The sequence below is a fragment of the Sciurus carolinensis genome, chromosome 18 (genome assembly GCF_902686445.1).
Source record: "Sciurus carolinensis chromosome 18, mSciCar1.2, whole genome shotgun sequence".
NCBI classification, from domain to species: Eukaryota; Metazoa; Chordata; class Mammalia; order Rodentia; family Sciuridae; genus Sciurus; species Sciurus carolinensis.
In genome coordinates this window covers 15,804,861-15,825,563 of record NC_062230.1, presented here as the reverse complement: position 1 = coordinate 15,825,563, position 20,703 = coordinate 15,804,861, and the positions used below count along the sequence as shown (strand labels likewise).

The following is a 20,703-nucleotide window of genomic DNA, read 5'->3' as shown; positions in this document are numbered from 1 at the left end:
TGGTGGACCTTCCCCACCCATCTCTTTGCCTTCAAGAACAATGATATTTACACCTCAAAGCAAACCACATGTCTTCAGGCTTGCTCATCTGCCCCAAGCCTCCCAGTACCACAGATCAGATAAGAGAAAATCACTTTTCCTCCCAACATCACGAGGGTCCTGGTTCCTCTCAGGACCCCTTCCAACTGTACCCCATGTTGTGCCAGGATCATCTGAGAAAGACCATCAGTGACCTCCACATGGCCTCCTCCAGACCACTGGTCTGTCCTTCCTCTATCCAGGGAACCAGCACTGCTTCTGACCCTTCTGGGTACACCTTCAGGGCTTCTTGGGCCACCAGCCTCCTCACACAGACCCTTGCACATCCTGGCCAGCAGTGTTTTCAGCTCTCTAGTCGTCACCAGGGCTTCCTTCCTGGGGAAAATTCATCCTAGAACAACTTGCAATGAAAATCCATTCCTGACTCCAGCATCCCAATCTGCTCCTCCACACATCTGTCCTCCCAAAGTCCACCACTTACTCCACCCTCAAGCCACCTCCCACCCAGGTCACCTCCCCAGCTCAACAGTCAAACATCTCCCTCTCCTGAGCCCAGGTGCTCTCTGTCCCCACCCTTCAAAGGCCCATTCTGCTCTAGACACAGCCCATAGTCTGGCAGCCACCTGCAGGCCTCACAAGGGCTACCCTCACCCTACAGACTGCCCTGTCCTGTCCTCACTCCCAGCCCCAGGTCCCTCACTCAGCTCCAGTTCCCAGGCCCTTTCCCCTTCCCCAAGTGTCAGACTTACCATGCCCGGGCCCTTGCACTTGAGTCCACCTGGAGCACCACCAGCATACCTCCTGGTATGACATTCTACCCAAATGTGTGAGTTTCTATCCAAATGTCACTCCTGATCTTCCCTGGCTGATGCCGTGTTGACTCCTCACAGAATGCATCATCCTCTCTGCTGAACCCACAACTCCTGCACCATCTGACATGCTTTACAGTGGTTTATTGGGGCTTAGCCTGAGGACAATAAATCCCAGGACCATCCCTGGTCTCTGATGGGGCAACATGTCATCAACAGGTGCTGCCCCGGGTGCCCCAGCCTGGTCTGGAGCAACCTTTACCCACAGAGGAATGAGGCGGAGGCCTGATGGCAATTCAGGCCCTGAGAACATGTCTGTACGTGTCTGCGTGTTTCTGAATCTGTGTGTTTACATGTATTCATGTGTGTGTGCATCTGCATGTGCATCTGTGTATTTGTTCTTCCTTCTTTGTGATTTCTTTGAATAAAATCAAATTATTCCTTAAAACAAAGTTTAAAAAAAAAAAAAAAAAGCAGGCAGGGGTATCATATCCCCTCTACAGTATGCTCTGCCTTCAGGCCTGCTTTGCTCTGCTGTGGCTCTGGCCACAAGATGGACCTACTATTGTCCCTTCCTTGGGCACCTGTTCTGCCCTCTGTCCCCAGGTACAACCATGAGCAAGCAGTCATCTGGGATCCCGAAGTGGAGCATGTGCATTTGGGGAAATACAAAGGAGAGATAAGAAAAGAAGAAAGTGTCACCAAACACTGACAGGTGTTGGGAGGAGAGCAGAGTGGGAGTGGGGCTGGGAGGAAGGCGTTCTTGGAATGACCTGGCTGCTAGACAATGTCTTTCTGGGGTGGGAGAGAGAACCAAAAACTACACAAGGGAGCCATCCAGTGGTTGGATGGGAGTCCACCGGGAGGCTTGGGGAGCCCTAGGGAGGCCCCCATACCTATGTGCCATTTCCTGAATCAAGCCGTCCCCAGTTCTCCCTGAGGACACTGGTCACAGTTCCACTGTGGGGACCCAGAGGCCATGGGAAGGATGGTGAAAGCGGGCTCAGATCTCAGCTCCTCCCTGCTGACCCAGGCCTCGCGGGCTTCCTTCTCATCCTCTGCCTCAGTTCTTATGCCTCCTTGGCCTCTCTGGAACCCTGTCTGCACTTGAGTTCACAGTCAGTGTGAGCAGAAGGGAGGCAGGAACAGGCTCCACTTCAAGGCATGAAAATATGTTTTCCTAGGGTCCATTTCTAGGTCAACCTGCCTTTACTCTCTGGCCTTAGCCCCCCACCCCAGTGTAACCTTCTCCTCATGTTAAGAGGCTGAACTTGGCCTTTTCACCCTTTCAAATGGTCAGCTGGGATGGAGACTCTCCTTCATTCAAATAGCTAGTTGGTGCCCAATGCTAGGCACTGGACCAGGCACCAGACTCAACGCTGAATCTTCAGGAATAATGTGCCCAAAACCCTGATTCACATGAGAGAAAAGTGAGGCCCAGAGTGGGCACTGAGAGGCCCAGGTAACACAGCAAGGGAGGCCTGACAAAGAAGGGGCTCCATAGACTAGCCCTCACCCCAAAACCCCCTCTCCTCAGTACTGCTGGAGAGGCTACTGGGTGGGGTCCTTCCTAGACCTGCTCTGGAAATCTACAGAGGCCTTGAGGGCCCAGGGCCTATATGCCTGGCCCGGATCTGTTTGTGACCCTCCCCCACTTACCTTTCCCCATTTTGATTCCTACTCCCTACTGGGGGCTGGAGATCCAGAAGGCCTGTGGCCGCAGAAACAGACCCAGTTAGGTCAGCAGCAAGCCCCTAGGGTGTGCACCGCTCAATTTCTCAATCGCTGGTGGGTAGGAAGGCAGTGGGGACTGGCCCGCCCCGCCCACCGTAAGGAAAGTGCCACCTCCTCCAACAGAATCCTGGTGCCCAGCGAGTCTAGCTGGGCGCCGCGCAGCCAGGGTTAAGGCGCAGGCGTGGTCCCCCTGGGATGGGGTGGGGTAAGGAGGGCCCCGGCGCCAGGCAGCTTCGCAGCTGTTCTGGCTTCCCGTAGGATTTGGGCCCAAAGCGTTCTCGGGTCCTCTCCCGCGGCGGTGGCACCAGCGCCCCATCTGCCTCCTTGCGGGTTACGGTACGGCTGTCCGAGACGCGGACGTGGGGCGCAAGGTCGCCGCCCGGCGGGGAGCTCATCCGGCGGCGCAGACGCCCAGCGGCTCCGGGGAGGGACTTGGCCTGGTTCTGGCCCCCGGCTCATCGGGGAGGAGCCGCTAGGCTGCAGCTGGCGGCGGCGCCGGCCCTGGCGGGCGGGCGGAGGTCCTGGAGAGGCAGCCAGGCCGAAGCCCCTCTGGACCCAGAAGGCGGCCGTCGCCCTCGCTGCCGCCGTCCTCGCTGGAGTCTCCTGGTCTCTCGCGAACTGGAGAGGAAGCGCCCTCTCCTCCAAGGCCCGGAGCTGCAGCGGCATCGCGGGGCGCGGCCGAGGGGAGGAGAAAGCAGAGAGCGAGCGAGCGGCCGGGCCCAGCAGTGCCTCGCAGGGCTGCGGCTCCGCCAATCTGCGGGCGCTGACGCGGGGGGCGGCTCCGCGGCGCTCGGATATCTGCCGGCCGGGCGCGGGGCGCTGATAGCTCGGCCGTGCGGGCGCTGCGCTCTGGGACACCCGCTGCACCTGCCCTGGCCTCGCCCGCCGCTCCGTGCGCCCCCTCCCGCCCCTCTCCCCGGCCGAATCTTAGGGCCATAGCCTGGCCGAGCGAACCCTGAAGGAAGGAGTCTCGCGTTTTCGCCCGCCGGGCACCCAACGGGCACCCGCCGAGTCCTCCGGGAGGAACGGCTGTGGATCTGATGCGTGGCGCCCAAGCGGAGATGGGTAGCTGCGTCTGGGCCCTGCGCGCCTGATGAGACCGGCCGCGGCCCGGGAGACCTGCGCCGGTCGCTACGAGCCGGGCACCTCACCCGGCAGCTCCCCCTGCCACCCGCGATCCAAGCTCCTCGTACGAGCGTCGCTGGCGGCTCCCGAAAGGCCGAGAGGGAACGGCCCCGAGATGGCCTGGAGAGCCGGCGCTTTGGTGGCGGGTATCTTCCACGTTGTTCACGCCCGGGGACAGCCCCGCAGCTGGTAGCTACTCGGCACCGGATGGACCTTGACCCGCGAGGCGGCGCCGCGTTCGTGTTGAGCCGCGGTTGAACAGAGCGGGTGGAGCGCGCTCCCGAGGGGCGCCCAAGTCCCAGACCCGCTCGCTTGCGTGGCCATGAAGATGATCCTGGTGCGCAGGTTCCGCGTGCTCATCCTGATGGTATTCCTGCTGGCTTGCGCTCTGCACATCGTGCTGGACTTGCTGCCCAAGCTGGAGCGCCGCGCCGCGAGGCCCTCCGGGGAACCTGGCTGCTCTTGCGCTCAGCCAGCGGCCGAGGCGGCTGCGCCCGGTTGGGCCCAGGCACGGGGCCGCGCTGGGGAACCCTCGGCCGCTGGCGATGCGGGCTGGCCCAACAAGCACACGCTGCGCATCCTGCAGGACTTCAGTTCAGACCCTGCCTCCAACCTCACGTCCCACTCTCTGGAGAAACTGCCGCCTGCAGCTGAGCCAGCTGAGCGCGCCTCCAAAGGGCAGGAGCCAGGAGCCCCGCGGCCGCGCGACCCTGCGCACAAGCCGCTGCTGCGAGACCCCGGGCCCTGGAGGTCCGCGCCGCCCCCTGGCCCCAGCGGGGACGGTTCCCTCTTGGCCAGACTATTCGAGCATCCGCTTTACCGCGGGGCCATTCCACCTTTGACGGAGGACGACGTCCTGTTTAATGTGAACAGCGATATCAGGTTCAACCCCAAGGCAGCGGAGAACCCAGACTGGTGAGCGGGGACTGAGGGTGACCAGGGTGGGGCTGGCAGGTCCGACCCTTGAGGGAGTCACTCACCCTTCCAGAATAAAGGTGAGGTGCGCTACGGAAAATACTCTCCACTCCCTGGGATATTATTGTGTAGGGAGGCTCAGGGACCCGTGGAAGATGGATAGGGTGCCTAGTGGGCGGGGCAGCCGGGCTCCTGCTCTGGATCTGCCTTTGTCTCTAGGATGACTTTCTCCCTGAAGGGGCAGCAGTTTGGGAGGTTCCCTACCCCTGGGATGGAAGTGGCGCTGGACACTAGAGCCAGGGGAGACCAGTGCTCCACTTACAGCAAAGAGTGCTGGCTATCCCTAGTCTCTGGCATGGGTGAATGCATTGGAGAATTGGGGAGCTAGTGGGTGAGGCTCCTTTCCCCAAGAAGGTGCTGGGCTGCCAGTTTCAGATGCCGGATGACCCTGTCCTGGGTGGACACCTCGAAAAGGCCTGGATGTGCCCAATGAGGCTTTTAAAGACAGTTACTGCGGACAAAATTAGCAGAAGATTGTGTGCCAGCAGCAACTGGGTACAACACAAGGGTGTGGACAGCACTGCCCTGGGCCATCTGCCGAGGAGCCACAGCTTTGTAACAGGAGAGAAGCTGCCCCAGGACCATTGTTTGAGCTGCCTTGCTTTGAACCCTTCCCCCAAAGCCTTTTCCTCAGCTCTACAGATCCAAATAAACAGATGCTCTGGCCCACAGCAGTGAAATATTAACTACCAGCAAGGTCAGAACAAATAGCTACCTGCAAAGGTTACTGGAGCAACAGATAAAAGTCTAGGCTTCCCAACATCTCACTCTTTCTACCTGAAATGACCAGACCCTACCCTGTGCTTTGCACCTACACATGTGAGCTGTTTGGTGGCCTCTGAGCCTTGCTGGCCGAATTCAAGGAAATGCTCAGAAACTCATATCAGAGGAGTGGCCCCAGCCTGTGGCTGACTGTGGAAGGGCAGTACAGAGCAAGTGGGCAAGGAGAGGTTCCTGGGAGGCCTCTAGCCCATCCTGTGTCCACCAAAGGGCAGAACTGGGGCCCAAAGGGCTTGCCTGTCAGTAAATTAGAGCTAAGAAAAAGTTCCACTCACCCTGCAGCCCAGCAGACAGGCAAAGGATCTGTTCTTCCTCCAGACGCCCCCATGACCAAAGAAGCAGGACAGGACTTGTGGGTGGGGTCCTCCACTGAGCCTCCTTCCTTGCTCCTCACCTAAAGCTGCTCTCCTCTAAATCAGATTTATCCCCTGTATCATTCCTGCTCCCAGTTGTTGGGACAAAAGCAGAGAGTGGGGGAAGGCTTCTGGCCCATGGGGTCTCTGCTATGCTTGAGGAAGGGCTGCAGCCCCCTGCACCCTGGCTGACCTCATTTTTGCTGGGCAGTGTCAGCGACCCCAGGGTAGACGTGCAGGGATAGTGCCGACGCCCCGGGTTTGGACTTGCTATAGTTATAGCCGTCTGTGGCGTCTCTCGAAGTAAATAGGAATTACAGGCCTTCCGGTGTGTTATTAGCTGTAGAACCGCAGCCCAGGAGGAAAGTGCCGACACTGCAGGGTCCTCTCGAGGGGAGGCATCTTCCAATAGACCTGTATTTGGAAACCAAAGTCACAAATCCAGCACCTCAGGGTCTAACTCCTCTGGCTCCTGTACACTCCTTTTCTAACTTGTGACCATCTTTGATTTTGTAGGCCACGAGAAGGTGCTGAAGGTGAAGAATTGCTCCCTACTGGGGAGGTGGCCTTGGATTCCTATCCCAACTGGCTCAGGTTCCACATTGGCATCAACCGGTACGAACTGTACTCCAGGCACAACCCAGCCATTGAAGCCCTGCTGCAGGACCTTGGCTCTCAGAAGATCACCAGTGTGGGTAGGTTTCTGACCTCTGATGGGCATGTGTGCCAACTGAGGGGTGCCAGGGCTGCACACTAGCTCCCTCCTGGAAGTCTGGGAAAGTTTGCTCCTTCCAGAAGCCTCACTTCCTGGAAGGGATGGGGGCTTGGGATGCACATGGCAGTGGAAGTACTGCTGTTCCAAGGCATAGTGAGGACAGTAAGAGGGACAGGGGCATCCCTGGTAGCTGCAGCCCCTCCCGCCAGGGCTCTTTCTGCTTTTCTGCACGTGAGCTACAGCACGCAACTCAACCAAGAATTGAGACTGCTACTGTGGTTCTGGGCCAGCTCCCTCGGGTGTTTCTGGGATTCTGTGTTGTCAGGCAGTGACCAGGGACCACTTCCTCCAGGATGGAGCCTGAGCAATCTAGGGTAGGGCAGTTTGAAGGCAACATCTCCAAGTACTTTGTGATCTGCTGAATCAGACAAAAAAGGTATCCAGTGTCTCATTCCCAGAATCATGTGAAGCAGTCCTAAGGATGGAGATTGGGCGCCCTGGCTCTCAGGTATTTGTTTGGGAAGGTCTTGTTAGTCACCTGTGGCTTGGGAGGTAGTGGGCACAGGCTGAGGCCTGGGGCAATACAGGGTTGGCCCTGGTGCACACAGCCAAGGTGGAGGGCAGGCCTCTGCACGTGTTATGGGCCGCAGTTTCAGGCCCTGTCTCCATGTGTCTTAAAAGCAGTTCTGCTGAAAGGGCTCCCTTGGTTTTGGGCTTCTGTCCAGTTGCTGACACAGAGCACTGAGGAGTTACTCACTGGCCTGCAGGTGCCTCTTTAGAGACTGTCTGTGGCTCTGTGAACTTTTGGCCGGGCTCTCTCCTGGCCTGGAAGTTGGACACAGAACTCCCCAGCACTAGGTCATTCATTTAGTGGGGAGACAGAGTGATCTTTCTTCCTCCCCCTGGGCTGCACAGGAAGGCTCTAAGTACTTTTCACCCAAGACCACGCCTTGTGAAATTGGGGTGCTCCCACTGAGCTGGGAGCTGTTCTGTGGACAACAGGGACTCTCACAGAGAGCCACAGAGGGTGTCACTTGCTCCAGAAAATAGATGCAACTGTTAAAGACATGTCCAGTTCTGTCAACCCACTTGATGGTCCATCCGCAGATTTCCTGGGAACTGTCATCATGCCAGGCTACTTCCTGGGGGTAGGAATTGGGGTGAGTCCAGTCTCCATAGGAGTCTGCCACCATGGACAGTTGGTCCAGGCAATCAAGAGAGCACATCCACACTTGGTGAGTAGAAGTGGGCTGCAGATGGATGGAAGGCAGGGCTGTGCGGAGGGAAAGCTGTGGTCCTCATAGTCAGCAGGCCTGGTATCCTCAGCAGTATACATTTCCTCAGGGACAGCCAGCCGTGTGCTCTCTGGCTCTTGCCCTATGCAAAGATGTGGGACCCGAATCCAGAAAGCAGGGAGAGACTGGGGCCCCCAGGTCACCAGCAACTTTGCCCACCTTGGATGTCCTTATACCTCTCAACAGAATGGCTCAGGTCTCCCCAGAAGGCTGCCTGACATCTCAGTGCAGTGGATGATGCCCAGGCTGTGGTTGGGCCTTGGTCTGTGCTAAAGACTGCCTAGGAAGGTCTCGCACCCTTTTCTCCAAGACCACAATGGCCAAGCTGATTCTAATTCAGCCTTTCTGGGTAAGGGCCATTGAGAATAGGAGAATATCATTCTGCAGGTGCCAGCAGGTGTTGAGGGGTGGAGTGATGGACGGCCCCATCACTGAGGCAGGGTGCAGGACCCTGGCCAGAGGTCTGGGTGTGATTAGGATCTGAAGTCGCTAGCCAGAATACCTCTGGTTCTCTCCTGGAGTAAGGGTGTCATAACCTAGATCCCATGAACCTGCCACCTGAGTCTACAACAAAGAACATGACTGGACCTGGACATTCTGGGAGCAGAAGCTGATGGCTGACCTGGTGGCCAGAGCTTGTTCTCCCAGATTGGAGATGCAGGTTCCTCTGAGGAGTGAGTGTTTTTGGTCACAGATTCTGTCCCACCCAGCTGAGCAGTGTGACCTATAGTGTATGCACCCCTTGCACATCTTAATCAAAAGCTCCAAATGCTGCTGCCCAGGGTTGTGAAGAAATGTCCTATGGTACCTGCCTGGGGTGGTTCTTGCCTCAGTACAGAGAGGCTGCAGGCATTAACATGAGCACACAGCAGAGTGAGCAGGGGTCTCCATGTGGCAACAGCATTTCGGGGCAAGTCAAGCCCCCTGCCTAGGAACTCTAGGCAGGGCTGGGAAGGCACCCACCTTCCCAGGGCCTTACCTAACCTGCAGCTTCAGCTTGGAGCCCCCAAATGTGAGTTCACCCTCCTGGAAAGACCGTCCTCCTGAGTGAGCAGAAAATCTTCACCCCAACAGAAAACCCCTGTGGCCCCTCCAGGTGTCCAGGTCCAAGTGTCCTGCACTATTGGGAGCCACCCAAAAGGGGTTGGCCTGACCACCCTGCCATGTCCCTGGAGATCACACTTCCTTCTGGAGGCGGCTGCCCTGGTCAACCTAACTCAGCCTCAGCTACTCAGAGGGTCCTCCTGGGTGTTAAGAGCCAGAGATTCTGATGAACACCCAGCTGTTCATGGCAGCTGGCCCGCTGGGCCCTCCTATGGCAGAGCCCAGCTGCATTGTGACCCAGAGCAGGTGGAACCTTTGAAAGTCAGTCCTGTCTTCCCACCCTCATTCTCCAGCAGGGGACCGGGGGCTCCAGGAGGGGAAGTTTGCCCTTCCTTGTTTCTGGCTTGGGGTTTCTCCCCCCAGGGATGGTTACTTTAATCTTCAGGTTGTTCCTCTCACTGTTAAGTATGAGCTAGCAATTTTTTGTAATGGAGATCCATATGCAGGGGGTCCTGAGCCCTCCTCAGAGTAGTCCAGTAAATTTCTCCTTTCAGAACAACTCAATTCAGTTCTGGAGGCATTGTGGGCCTAGGGCACAACTGTCTGTGACCACAGAGGGTCATTTATAGCAGGCTCCTGGCTGCCTGATAGCGGCCGTTGCTGCCTCTGAAGAGGCTCAGCATTTATCCACCTCTGCTTAGCTTGAGGTCAGACTTGCACCTTCTGCTTGGGCCACGATAATTAAATCGCTATCATGCACAATTATGGATGCAAAGAATAAATGACACAATTAACTACTCTGTACTTTAAGGAATTACTTTAAAAAAAAAAAAAAAGTACACTGGCGTGTGAGGATTCAGGCAGCCTCAGGCTTAAGAGGCAGACTTCACAGTTGCTCCATCCAGGTCAGGACAAAGCCTGGGGTGGGAGAGCGTGCTGAACAAAGGAAGGCTGCTTCCCAGGACAGAAGCCCTCCTGCTAATTGATCTGCCAAGGGGAGGGCAAATCCAGCTAGACTCTGGAATAATTGGTCGGCAAGCTTGAGGAACAAAAGGCCTTTGGCTAGGGCAGCCCAGGAGGAGCTGCCTGGGGTTGGGGGCTGGGTACAGCTGCCCTGTCTAGTTAGACAGGTGGCACCTGCTGTTGGGAGGCACCTCCCCAGGGTCTGGCTCAGCTTGCAGAGAGACCTGGAGATGCCAAGTAGCCAACACCAAGACCCAATGCAGGAGGTCCCTGAGGTCTCCCAAAAGGATGGGGCCTTGCAAACATGCTACAGGGCCCAAGGAGGAGGCAGCTGCAGCTTAGCCCCTACCCAGCTCCCTCCAGCTGTCAGACGGAAGGCCAAGAGCAAAAGCCCATGCTGTGAGAACTTGGGTCATCCCTGGCACCTACTTTCTCCATGCTGAGCAGAGACTGCAGCTGCAACCTCAAGGAGCTCCAGAACCTGCAGCTGTGTGCTGGTGGCCTCATGCTGACTCTTTTCCCATGGCATGGAGGGATGTGGCTTCCACTGGGCAGCACTGAAGTTTCCTTTTCAAATGACTGTTACTCTTTAAAAAAAAAAAAAAAAAAAGTAAGCAGCTTGGAGGACAAGCCTGACATAAATAACTTCAAGCTGGAGGCAGTTGGACAGAGGCAGGCCCAGGGTGCATGCCCACAGGTCTTGGACTGTGCTAATGGGGCTGCACCTTCTGGGGTTAAAGCACCCTGGCTTCACAGCAGGATTTGGGGGCCCAAAGACCCGGCTGGAGCTGGTTTTGGCTCCTGCTTGGCTTTTTCCAGAATGTCCACTGCTGGCAAAGTGGATACACCTCACACTCTTTTACATGGGCCCAAGGACAGTGAGGATGCCCAGAGTCTGCGAAGACCTCCTATCTAACCCAGGGACAAGTAGGGCAAGACAGGAAGAACAGGGTGTCACGTTCTCTGAACGTGAACCCTCCCTGGAGGAGGCCCTTGCTTCCAACATAGACACCTGTCCCCATTAATCTTTCAGAGCAAGTCTGCACCCTGTCCTTAAAACAAGATAGTGGGAGTGAAAAACAGTTGAACCACTCACCTGACTGTGACCCCAAGGACAGCCATTGTCCCACCTTCCAGAGGAGATGGCCAAGGGTGGACATGTTGGAGGCCTGTCTGGCCACAGGGAAGTCTCTCACACATGGACATGTTTGTGTGGTCCAGAAGTCTTTTAAAAATGGAATTCAGGGCTGGGGAGATAGCTCAGTTGGTAGAGTTTTTGCCTTGCAAGCACAAGGCCCTGGGTTCAATCCCCAGCACCGCAAAAAATAAAAAATAAAAAAATAAAAAAGTGGAATTCATTTTTATAAAAGTCAGGAGATGGCCCTTCAAAATACAGGTCAGGGTTCCTGTTAGAAACAGGGAGACTGTTGGTTTCCCACAGGAAGCCAAGGACAGAGCTGTGGCCACTCTGGCATTTCACTCCATCATTGCCCATCCCCTGTGGGCACTGGGGAGAGGCCTTGTGTTTGCACACATGGCACTAATGGCAGAGCTGGTCCTAGCAGCTCCTGCTCCTTGGCCCCCTCCTTCACATAGGGATGGGTCTCTCCACCCGGGGCTGTCCTCGTCCTTCCTCTGGGGAGTTCCTAGCAGAGGGTCAGAGCCGTCTGGTGGTTGGCTTGCCGGTCACATAGGCAACTCGGCGCATTAGTATTTCTGTAGTGACAACTGTTCTTTTATAGAATTTGCCTTCTTAAGAAATTTATCAGGGTTCTTCAGGATATATAAAAATTTCCTTCCTTCTGCCATATTCTGGGGAAAGACCATAAGCAAAACACTCATGCCCATAGGGGTCATGGGATTCATGGTGCCAATGGGCTTTGTGAATGAAAGTATAGTACACTCTGTTAGCGTTTGTTAACATGTACAGCAAATGATGTGCTCAGAAATATAACGAGTAGCAATGCATGTTAAAGCATGTCTGGGAACCTGACTCTTCAGGGATGCCAGGGAAGAACAGAGCTGTCATCTTGGGTCTGCAGAAGGTGTGACCAGCCAGTGGAGGGACTGGGCAGTTGTCTGGGACACAGGGAAGAGGGCACATACATCTGCCCACTGGCAAGGACATCTCCATTTGCTCTTGAACCTGGGTCCTGCACCTGGCTTCCCCCATAGCCACAGCAAGGCTTAATCCCTTCATCCTAGTCATCTGTTTGCCCCATGGGGGTTGCGGGGAACTGGTGATATATAGGGCCAGGAACAGCAAAGCAGATGGGCCTTGCTTCCAGACAAGAATGATTAAACTGACCAGATTTGCATAATATTTGGTTATTTTAAAAACCAGGATTACAAGCCCTGGAAAGAGTTGATGTACTGTCCCTGAATGGCCCAGGAAAGAATAATTAAATCCAGCAACCCTGGGTATTAAATGGAAACAGGAACATCAAATGGGGCTTAATCGGGCCACTAATTTTTTAATCATCGCTTCTTTTTTTCATCTTATGAAAAAATGTAGTAAATGTTCATTATAGGAATCTAGAAAGCACAGATAAGAAAAAATAGGAAATTAAAGTCATCTGTAATTCTACTCCCCAGAGATAATAAGGGTTTTGGGTGCCTGTCTGTGCATTCAAGTTTGAAAAACCCATGCTTCATGTTCATGTATTTTAAAAGAAAATGGTTCTGAGTATACATAGTAAACACCATGCTGTGCTTACTGAAAGTTCCTTGATTCTGTTTAGGAAGGCAGGACTGTAGTCCATCCTGAGGTGTTACACTGCACCTGTTCCATGCTGGGCCTTTAGTTCCTTCCTGTGTTTGAAAGGGATGGCCTCACACCAAGCTGTACATTGGCCTGGTGGAGCCAAGATATCAGCCCATCTTCTGGATGGAACACCCAGCCCATCACACACTGAGCTGTTGGGCATCGGCCAGAGCTATGCTGCCCAGGAGCATGTCAGGCAGGGTGCAGGTCAGGTCTGGGTCAAGCACATTGCATGACATCTGCAGTATCAAGTGGCCTCATAAGCCAGGTCCCCACTTAACCTAGCAGCAATACATGCTCCCTCTGCAGGTGAGCGACCTGGGGCCCTTCTTTGTGAAGAGGCTGGGTGGACATGCTGAGCCCCCTTTAGCAAAAAGGGGAAACTGAGGCTGGAAAGGTGAAGATCTCTCCCCTCCAGCATGCCCAGCCTAGGAAAGCTGAGCAAACCTCAGGGCTGATGGGGAGCCCCCTGGACTTTCCTCCACCAAACCTACAAACTGACCCATCTGCTGGCATCCTGCCCTATACCTGTGGCCACCTCCAGAAAAACCTGGCCCTGCACTGGCCCTTCTCCCTCCAGGCCTTGTTCTCACAGCACATGCACATGCCAACCAGCCACATGAAGGAACAGACATCTGTTCCTCCCCTTCACTCCCCTCCCATCATTTTCAGTCTCCCTTCAAGTCCCCAGAGACCCCAGACCAGTCTGCCATGATCTCACCTGATCCTCTGAGCAGGTTCCTGCACACAGCACGGCCTGGCCCCCTGGTTGGCCTTTTCTCTCCCTAAAGAAGCACTGGTGCACACCGCATTCTCCACACTCCGCCCCCAGGTGACCTTCCTGCCTGAGACTTTTCTCACTCGTGGGAATGTGCTCAGAACCTCATGCTGCTGGCCCACCTGCATCTAGCCCAGGTTGCTGCCATCCTCCCCACTTGTCTAGGCTTTCTCTTCCTCTGCTCTCCTCCAGCCAAACAGTAGCTTCAGCTGAGACCTAAGGGTCATCCTGGTCACTCCTCCACACCCCACACCACTCCACCAAAGAGCTCCTCAGAACCTGGGTCTTTCCTGGGCTTCTCATCCTTCCATGTCCACCTCCCTCTGTTGCTATTGCTCCAGCCCAGCCTCTCCTGGGCTCTGGCTTTCATCTTCAGCCTCCAGCTGCCAGATTGGCACCTGGGAACCCCACAGGCCCCACCACCACTGCAGTGGGCAGCAGCAACAGTTTTTCAGACCCAAGGGCATCAGCTCTCCTCTTCCAGGGACTGTTTGCTCTGCCTCTGTTGTGCAAGCTCTGTTCCTTTCTCCCAGAAAGGCCACCCCTCAGGCCCCAATGCATGCATACTTTGCCTCCTGCCTCCAGCAGCCTGCAATTTGTAATGTGCATCCTGCCCACCCTGTACAGTGCAGACTCTGGCCAGCACACCTGGCTTTTGGTCACACCTGTGACATTATTGTGTGGCCAGGGCCCAGTGTGGACACAGTAGACTTCTGCACACACTAGATAAGCTCCCATGTGTGTGGCCCTGGCCAGCTTGTGCTGTGGGGTAACCCCATTCCCAGCTTTGCATCCTGGTGGCCTGGGGCCCTCACTGTGACCCCAAACTGGAAAATTTCTTTCCTTCTGCTCCATCGGCAGAAAAGAAAATCCAAGGTTCAGGAAAGGGGTTCTTTGGGGAATTCTTCAACCTTCTGAGCTGATGAGATGCTGGAAACGGGTGCCTTCTGGAAGTTTCTGGAAGCTTCCATACCCCACCATGTCCTAATGACAGAGGTGCCTCCCACCTAAGGGTCTTTATAATCTCCTCAGACTCTCCCTGCAGATCCCAGGAGCTTGACCTGGAGGGTCTTCACTCTGTTCTAGGCCACAGTGGAGTGTGCATATGTGTTGCAGGGAGGTGGTAGTACATTCATGTGTGTAGTAGTATGTGTAGTTGTGTATACATATGCCTGTGTGCAGGAATGTGTAGATGTTTATGAACATGCGTGTGTGTATTTAGGAGTGTGTGCAGGGTGTATGTGTGTGGGTAGGGGTGTGAATGTGCACGTATGTGCTGGCAGGTAAGCACACCTAGCCATCCCTGCTAAAAATCAGGCCCTTGGTGCTGTGGCTAGGACCTACACACACACCCCTACCCACACTGCTAGACATACTCTTCCCCACACTTACACATAATCCTGCTGGGACCTCCAGCTGGAATCAGCAGGAGTCCACCTAGCTCCCACAGCTGGAACAGGAGGCGTCTACGCCAGCCAGCGGGACTTCCCTGCTGAATCTCCACCCTTCCCAAGCAGAATGGGGAGGTCCTTTAGCCAGAGGACCCCAGCTGACTAGAAGATAGAGTGGCAAGCTGGCCTGTGCATCTATCCTCAGGCCCTGTGAGAGCCAGTAAGGGGCCTGAGGCAGCCAATGACCCTGTTTTTCTCTCCTTCCTCCCTGCAGCCATGAAGTCAGGGGGCACACAGCTCAAGCTCATCATGACGTTCCAGAACTACGGGCAAGCACTGTTCAAACCCATGAAGTAAGTGCCTCCACCGGGCAAGTATGGGGGTAGGTGGAGTGTGCAGTGGGGGAGGCAGTGTGTTCTGCAAGGAGGTCTTGGGTGGACTGTGGTAGAGGCTGAAGAGGCAGACAGAGTGACCTGCGTCCTTGCTCTTCCAGTCCACTGTTCCCACCTGCATCAGCATTATGTACCTGAAAACCTGTCAGGGGGCCACCTTCCCGGTGAGGGTGTTTGGATTTTCAGTTACAGAAGATGGAGGCATGGACACCAAGGAAGCCTCCTGGAATGGGGATATGGGCTTTCTGACTCAAGGGCTGTGCATGTGGCTGTTCTGTCTCATATTCGTCCTGTGGTCCTGGTCTCATGGTGGCCCACACAGTACAGGAGTAATGAAAAACTGAGTGCCAAGAAAAGGCAGGCTAGCGGTGGCAGCTAGAGTCAACCGGCTGCCTACAATCTGCCCCCTTGTAGATGAAATAGAAACCACATCACCAAAGTCCGTGGGACACTGTGACCGCCCAGGAAAGCAGATGACTTTGTGGTTTGTGACGTCCACTCTGATGGTCCCAGGGCTCAGATACCTCAAGGGATCCCAGCACGTACAATACCTTCTGTTAGTTGCAAATGAGGCATTTTTGCACTGACAGAAGATTCCTTGTTTAAACATAGTTTGCAGCCCAAGTGTCCAGGAGCACACACAGGTCTCAGGAGAGACTGTGGGGCTAGACAGAGATGGTGGCACCAGGGGTGTGAGTTCCACCAGAAGGGTCCAGCTGTCCATTGACTCATCAGACCTTGGCCATCTGGCCTGATTTCTAACTTTCAAGATAAGCTACAAATGCAGGGGGTTTTCCTTTTTAACATTCAAATGTTTAAAAATGACAACTAATTCAGAACCTTAAGATATTTTGCAGTTCTGGGCATTTCATGTCTCCAGACAGATGTCCTGGGAGGACTCAAAGAGGGGAGTCTTCCCAAGGATCCTTTCTGCCTGCCTCAGTTGCGGGACTTCAGGAGCCTGGGGCTTAGCACCACCCATTGCCTCTCTAAGGAAAGGCTATCCAGGGAAATGAAAGAGAGACCAGGAACACATGCTGTGGGCTGAAATGAAGGCTCCCTGCACTGGTCCCTCTGGACATGGGGCCGAGTGAGGCTGGCAAGTGTATGCTGGGGCTGCTGGGGCTGACGTGTCTTTATTGGCTGTGCAATAATGGGGCTTCTTCCCTGATTTCATGGATGGAAGTGGAATTCATGACATCCTATGAATCCGTCCCATGGAGAGGACTGCAGACTGGTCCCAGTGGGGTACATGGGTGGACACAGCCCCTTTGTGACTGGAAGCAGTGTGGACAACCATCTGGTTGTGCTGCCCCCACCTGACCCTTGTGAGCTGGGCAGGAGTCGTCTGCACAAGAGGAGGGGTGTGTGACTGGGGCCAGTGTGGGTCCTCTGGGGACATCCCAGCAGGTGGTAGGAAACAGACCTCCCTGACTTCTTCACATCTCACATCTCTGGCTCAGGAAGATCAGCTGTGAGAGCTCTCAGCCTCTCTGGTGGGGCTATTTTAAGGCTCCCATTCTCTAATGTTGGGGGCACCACTGAGGAGCCAGGCTAGGCCAGGTGAATAAATGAGCCTGGACAGGCAGCTGCTGTCCAAAATCCAGGATAACAGCTGTAAGTGACGTCTCCAGCCCCCAAGCTGTGCTGGAGGTGGGAGTGGGTGGTAAATCCGGGAGACAGAGTTCTGCTCTCCTCGAGGGGTGCTTTTCCAGTCTGCTGATGCTCCCAGGTATATTGAGCAGCGTGTGGGAGACCTCCACGGGGCTTGAAGTTTCAGGCGAGCCAGTCCTATGAGTTCAGGTGGCCTGGCCAGTGGAGAGTGGCGAAGTTCTGCGTTCTGGTGCTTCTCCTGTCCCTGTGAGCACCCAAGACCCAGCTTCTGCTCTGCAAAACTGGGCCAGCCAGCTGTGGTCAACAGCAGCAATGGTGTCTAATGCTGCCGCTCTGCAGGGCTGCTTCTACCCGCATCCTGCAGCATGGACGCTCTGTGCCGAGGGTCTGCTCACAGACCATGATGCTTATTCATCCCCATGATGTATCTGCAGGGCATACTGCCTACTGTCACATGAAGATGAGGGGACAGGAGCTCTGAGAAGCAGATGGAGCCAGTGTCCACCCACTGCCTGGCAGGCATTGTCACAACCCACAATGTACACACAGGGGCTGAGTTCTGAGGTCAAGTGACCTTCTGTGGGTAGGCCCTGACTCCAGGGCTCCCGGGTGGAGTCTAGCCACTCCAGATATCAAAGGCCCAGGCCTCGGGAGGGCCTAGGCTATGGAAGAGGCAGTGAGGCTGGTGTGAGGCATGGGCTGATGTGAGTTGAGGCCTGTTAGAATATGGTGTGGAAACAGGGTTGAGATTCTGTAGCAATTGGGGAATGTGTGCAAGGCTGGCCATAGCAAGGCTTTGCATTCCCTGAGGCCAACCTGGGTTCCTCCTCTGAACCATTAAGGAGTGGGAATGGAGGTGGAGACCCATGCTAGAGGGCCTCCTGGCCTGCTCTTCTTGCTGCATCTCCCTGGGTCAGTCCAGGCATTCCCAGGCACCTGGAACCCTCCTCACCCCAATGACCTCAGGCTGCTGCCCACAGAGTTCTTATTCCATGGTGACTGTGGTTTGAATACGAAAACAGCTGTGGTTCCTGACCAGCACATTAAGAAATTAAAATCCATGATTAACAGTTCTCCTTAAGAAAGAACTTTCTCCTGGGAGAAAGTCCTTCGCTGCCTAAGTTCTCAGGAGAGTATTGAGAATTAATTAGATGGGCATAGCACTTTGCCTCTGGGATTATAATGGGTCTAAGTCGAAAGCATCAAGAGAACAGCACCAGAGGCAGTGCCTGGGGGTCCCTCAGCATGATGGGCAGGTCTAAGGGAATCATGGAAGGGTCAGTGGTCGTGTATTAGTAGACCTTGAAAACATGAAACAGCACGTCAGTCCTGAGTTCCTGGAGAGTCTTGCTTTTGTGCTAAAGTGAGTACTTAAGCTTTTTTAAAAACAGCTTTATTGAGATGTAATCACAGACCATAAATTCCCCCACTAAGAGTCTGCAGTACAGTAGCCGTTAGTCTATTGACAGAGTCGTGCCACATCACCACTGTCAATTTAAATCAATTTTTCATTATTCCAAAAAGAAATCTCTTAAAATTTTCATTGCTCACCAGCCCCCTGGTCCTCCCAGCCCATCCCAAGCTCTAATCCCCTTTCAGCCTCTCTGTAGATTTATTTACTCTGGACTTTCACAGACGTGGAGTTTTACAGTGTGCCTTGTTTGTGACTGGCTTATTTCGCATGAAATGTTTCATGGTCCATCCGTGCTGTGGCGTGTGTCAGGCTTCATTCCTTCTTACTGCTGAGTGATCTTCCATTGTACATATGGGTCACATCTCGCTTATGCATTCACCTGTCAATGGGACTGAGATTGGAGATAACCACATTGCCTGTAGTGAATAATCCTGCTTTGAACATTCATGCTCAAGGTTTGCATGGACATTTTCGATTCTCTTGGACATGTACCTAGGAGCAGATGCCAAGTCATGTAAAAACTGTGTTTAATTGCTTGGGTCTGGTTTGCACCCCAGCTGCGCCATTTTGATCTTGGTCATCGTGGTGTGTGTGAGTTGGAATCTTATGGTGATGACTAGTGTCATCAAGCGCCTTTTCACAAGCTTGACCATTTGTGTATCTTCTTTGAAGACTTCAGTTTGGAGTTTGTGCCATTTCTTCACTTGGATTATTTGTCTCTTTTTCTCTTAAGTGGCGAGAGTTCTTGAAACACTCTGAATATAAGACTTCCAGCATATACGTGTGTCTTGAAGCATGAGCTTGGATTCCTAAGTGTCCATTCTATTTATTTTCATTGCCTCACGTGCTCTTGGTGCAGTGTTTATGCTAATGGAGCACTCAGATTTTGGGGGAACCATGGTGCAGGTGCACCTGGGCAGAGCTGGCAGAGCAGCTGCTTTTGGAAACCTAGTAAGTCCATGATTCTGAGCCTCCATTCTTGCTGTATGTCCTCTAGGACAAACTGTCCCCACAGAACTCAGTTTACCCACCTGTCAACAAGGCCTTGTACAAAAGTCTCGAGGCCCCATGCAGGTGTAAGGCTATAGGACATGCTTTCTCCTGAAGGCAGCTGAGAACTTGGTTGACTCAGGGAGCATTGAGCTAGTATGCCCAACGGTGTCTTTACACTACCTGCTTCTTGGAAAGGAACCTTCCAGGTATGCCCACAGCTGCCATGATGCAGCCATGACCACATCCCAGCAGAAGTATTCATCCCGCTAATTCCATGACATTCATCAAGCCTCTGCTGGGAACGCAGACATGATTCAACCCTGGGGCTCATGGGGAAGCCTCAGGCCCTGGCCATGGGTCCTCTCCAGCAGCTCTCTAAACATTCCTGCTGCTGTCAGGAGAGCAGTGCATACCCAGCCATCAAGGCAGCCAGTGCCTGCTGCTCACGGATGTGTGCAGAATGAGTGACAGCCTAGGCAAGCTGGGGTGGTACCCACAAGCTCCACTGCCCAAAGGGTCGGGCTGAGGAAAGAACAGCTGAGCAGGAGTGTGTGGTGGAAGCAGCCTCCAGCTGAGCCTCATTGTGATTGTGAAGGTCAAGTGAAGGTCATTCCCTTTAAGCACAGGACCAGTCTGTGCAAGAGCCCGCAGGTCAGGGGAACACTGTACAGGACAGAGAACCTCCGCAGGGCTGGGCTGTGCTGTCCAAGGGTCCAATGTGGCAGACAGCAGTCTACAGTGAAATCAGCTATGAGATAAGATTGCACTGTGGCTTCTCCATCTCTAGCTGCACCTCAAGTGCCTGCTGGCTGCCTGTGGCGGCAATACCATGTTGGAGCACAATTGCAGAACAACCCATTACCACTGTGGAGTCCAGCAGTCCTTGGTCTGAACACCGCCTGCAAGGCCAGATCCTGAGGCCTTTTGGGGGCTGGTGCCTGGTATTCTCCCCAGGAGCAGCAGTCAGCAGTGTTAGGCAGGGTGGCAGGGTTGAGAGGATTGGAGGGGCTGGCAGGACTGAGAGTGGAGAGAGGGAGGAACCTTCACTAGGTACCCTGCGATAGGACATGGGTACATGAAGTTGAGGAGGCTTCCAGCCTGGGTGACTGATGGCCTTCAGGCTCCCACTGGAGATGTCCAGGCAGAGAAGCATATGGTGCTGGAGCTTAAAGGAATGCTGCTAGGTCAAGTCTTGGGTTCACACCCCTTGCTGTGCCACTCTGTCAAACCTATTGCCCACTCTGGGCCTGGTTATCTTCATTGTGTGAGGCCAGAGTGGGAGGCTCAGATGCCCTACTGTGCCCAGATCCCATGTCTCAGGAGGAAATGTGGATCTGGGTGCTCTGCAGAGCGGCTGTGGCTAGTCCTTCTGTTCCACTGGTTCTTGGCCCTGTTGGGTTTTAGGTTCTCACTTCCCACTGTTAGTGGGAAGAGGAAATTTTGGTGCATTGGTGCAGCGGCTCTCAGAAAACAGCAACTGTGAGCCACCCAGAGAGGATCCCAACCGGTCCCAGATTGTGAAGCA

General features: G+C 54.4%; 1 protein-coding gene across 1 annotated transcript in view; it reads left to right on the top strand.

Moving 5' to 3' along the window:
* Positions 1–2,790: 2,790 nt before the first annotated feature.
* The window catches only part of Fam20c (FAM20C golgi associated secretory pathway kinase), a 53,994-nt gene continuing 36,081 nt past the window's right edge, over positions 2,791–20,703 (top strand). Inside the window, exons 1-3 of the mRNA XM_047533927.1 lie at positions 2,791–4,622; positions 6,332–6,510; positions 15,040–15,118. Coding sequence (XP_047389883.1) covers positions 4,030–4,622; positions 6,332–6,510; positions 15,040–15,118 — 851 coding nt within the window. The 5' untranslated portion in view covers positions 2,791–4,029. The remainder of the gene's footprint in view (positions 4,623–6,331; positions 6,511–15,039; positions 15,119–20,703) is intronic.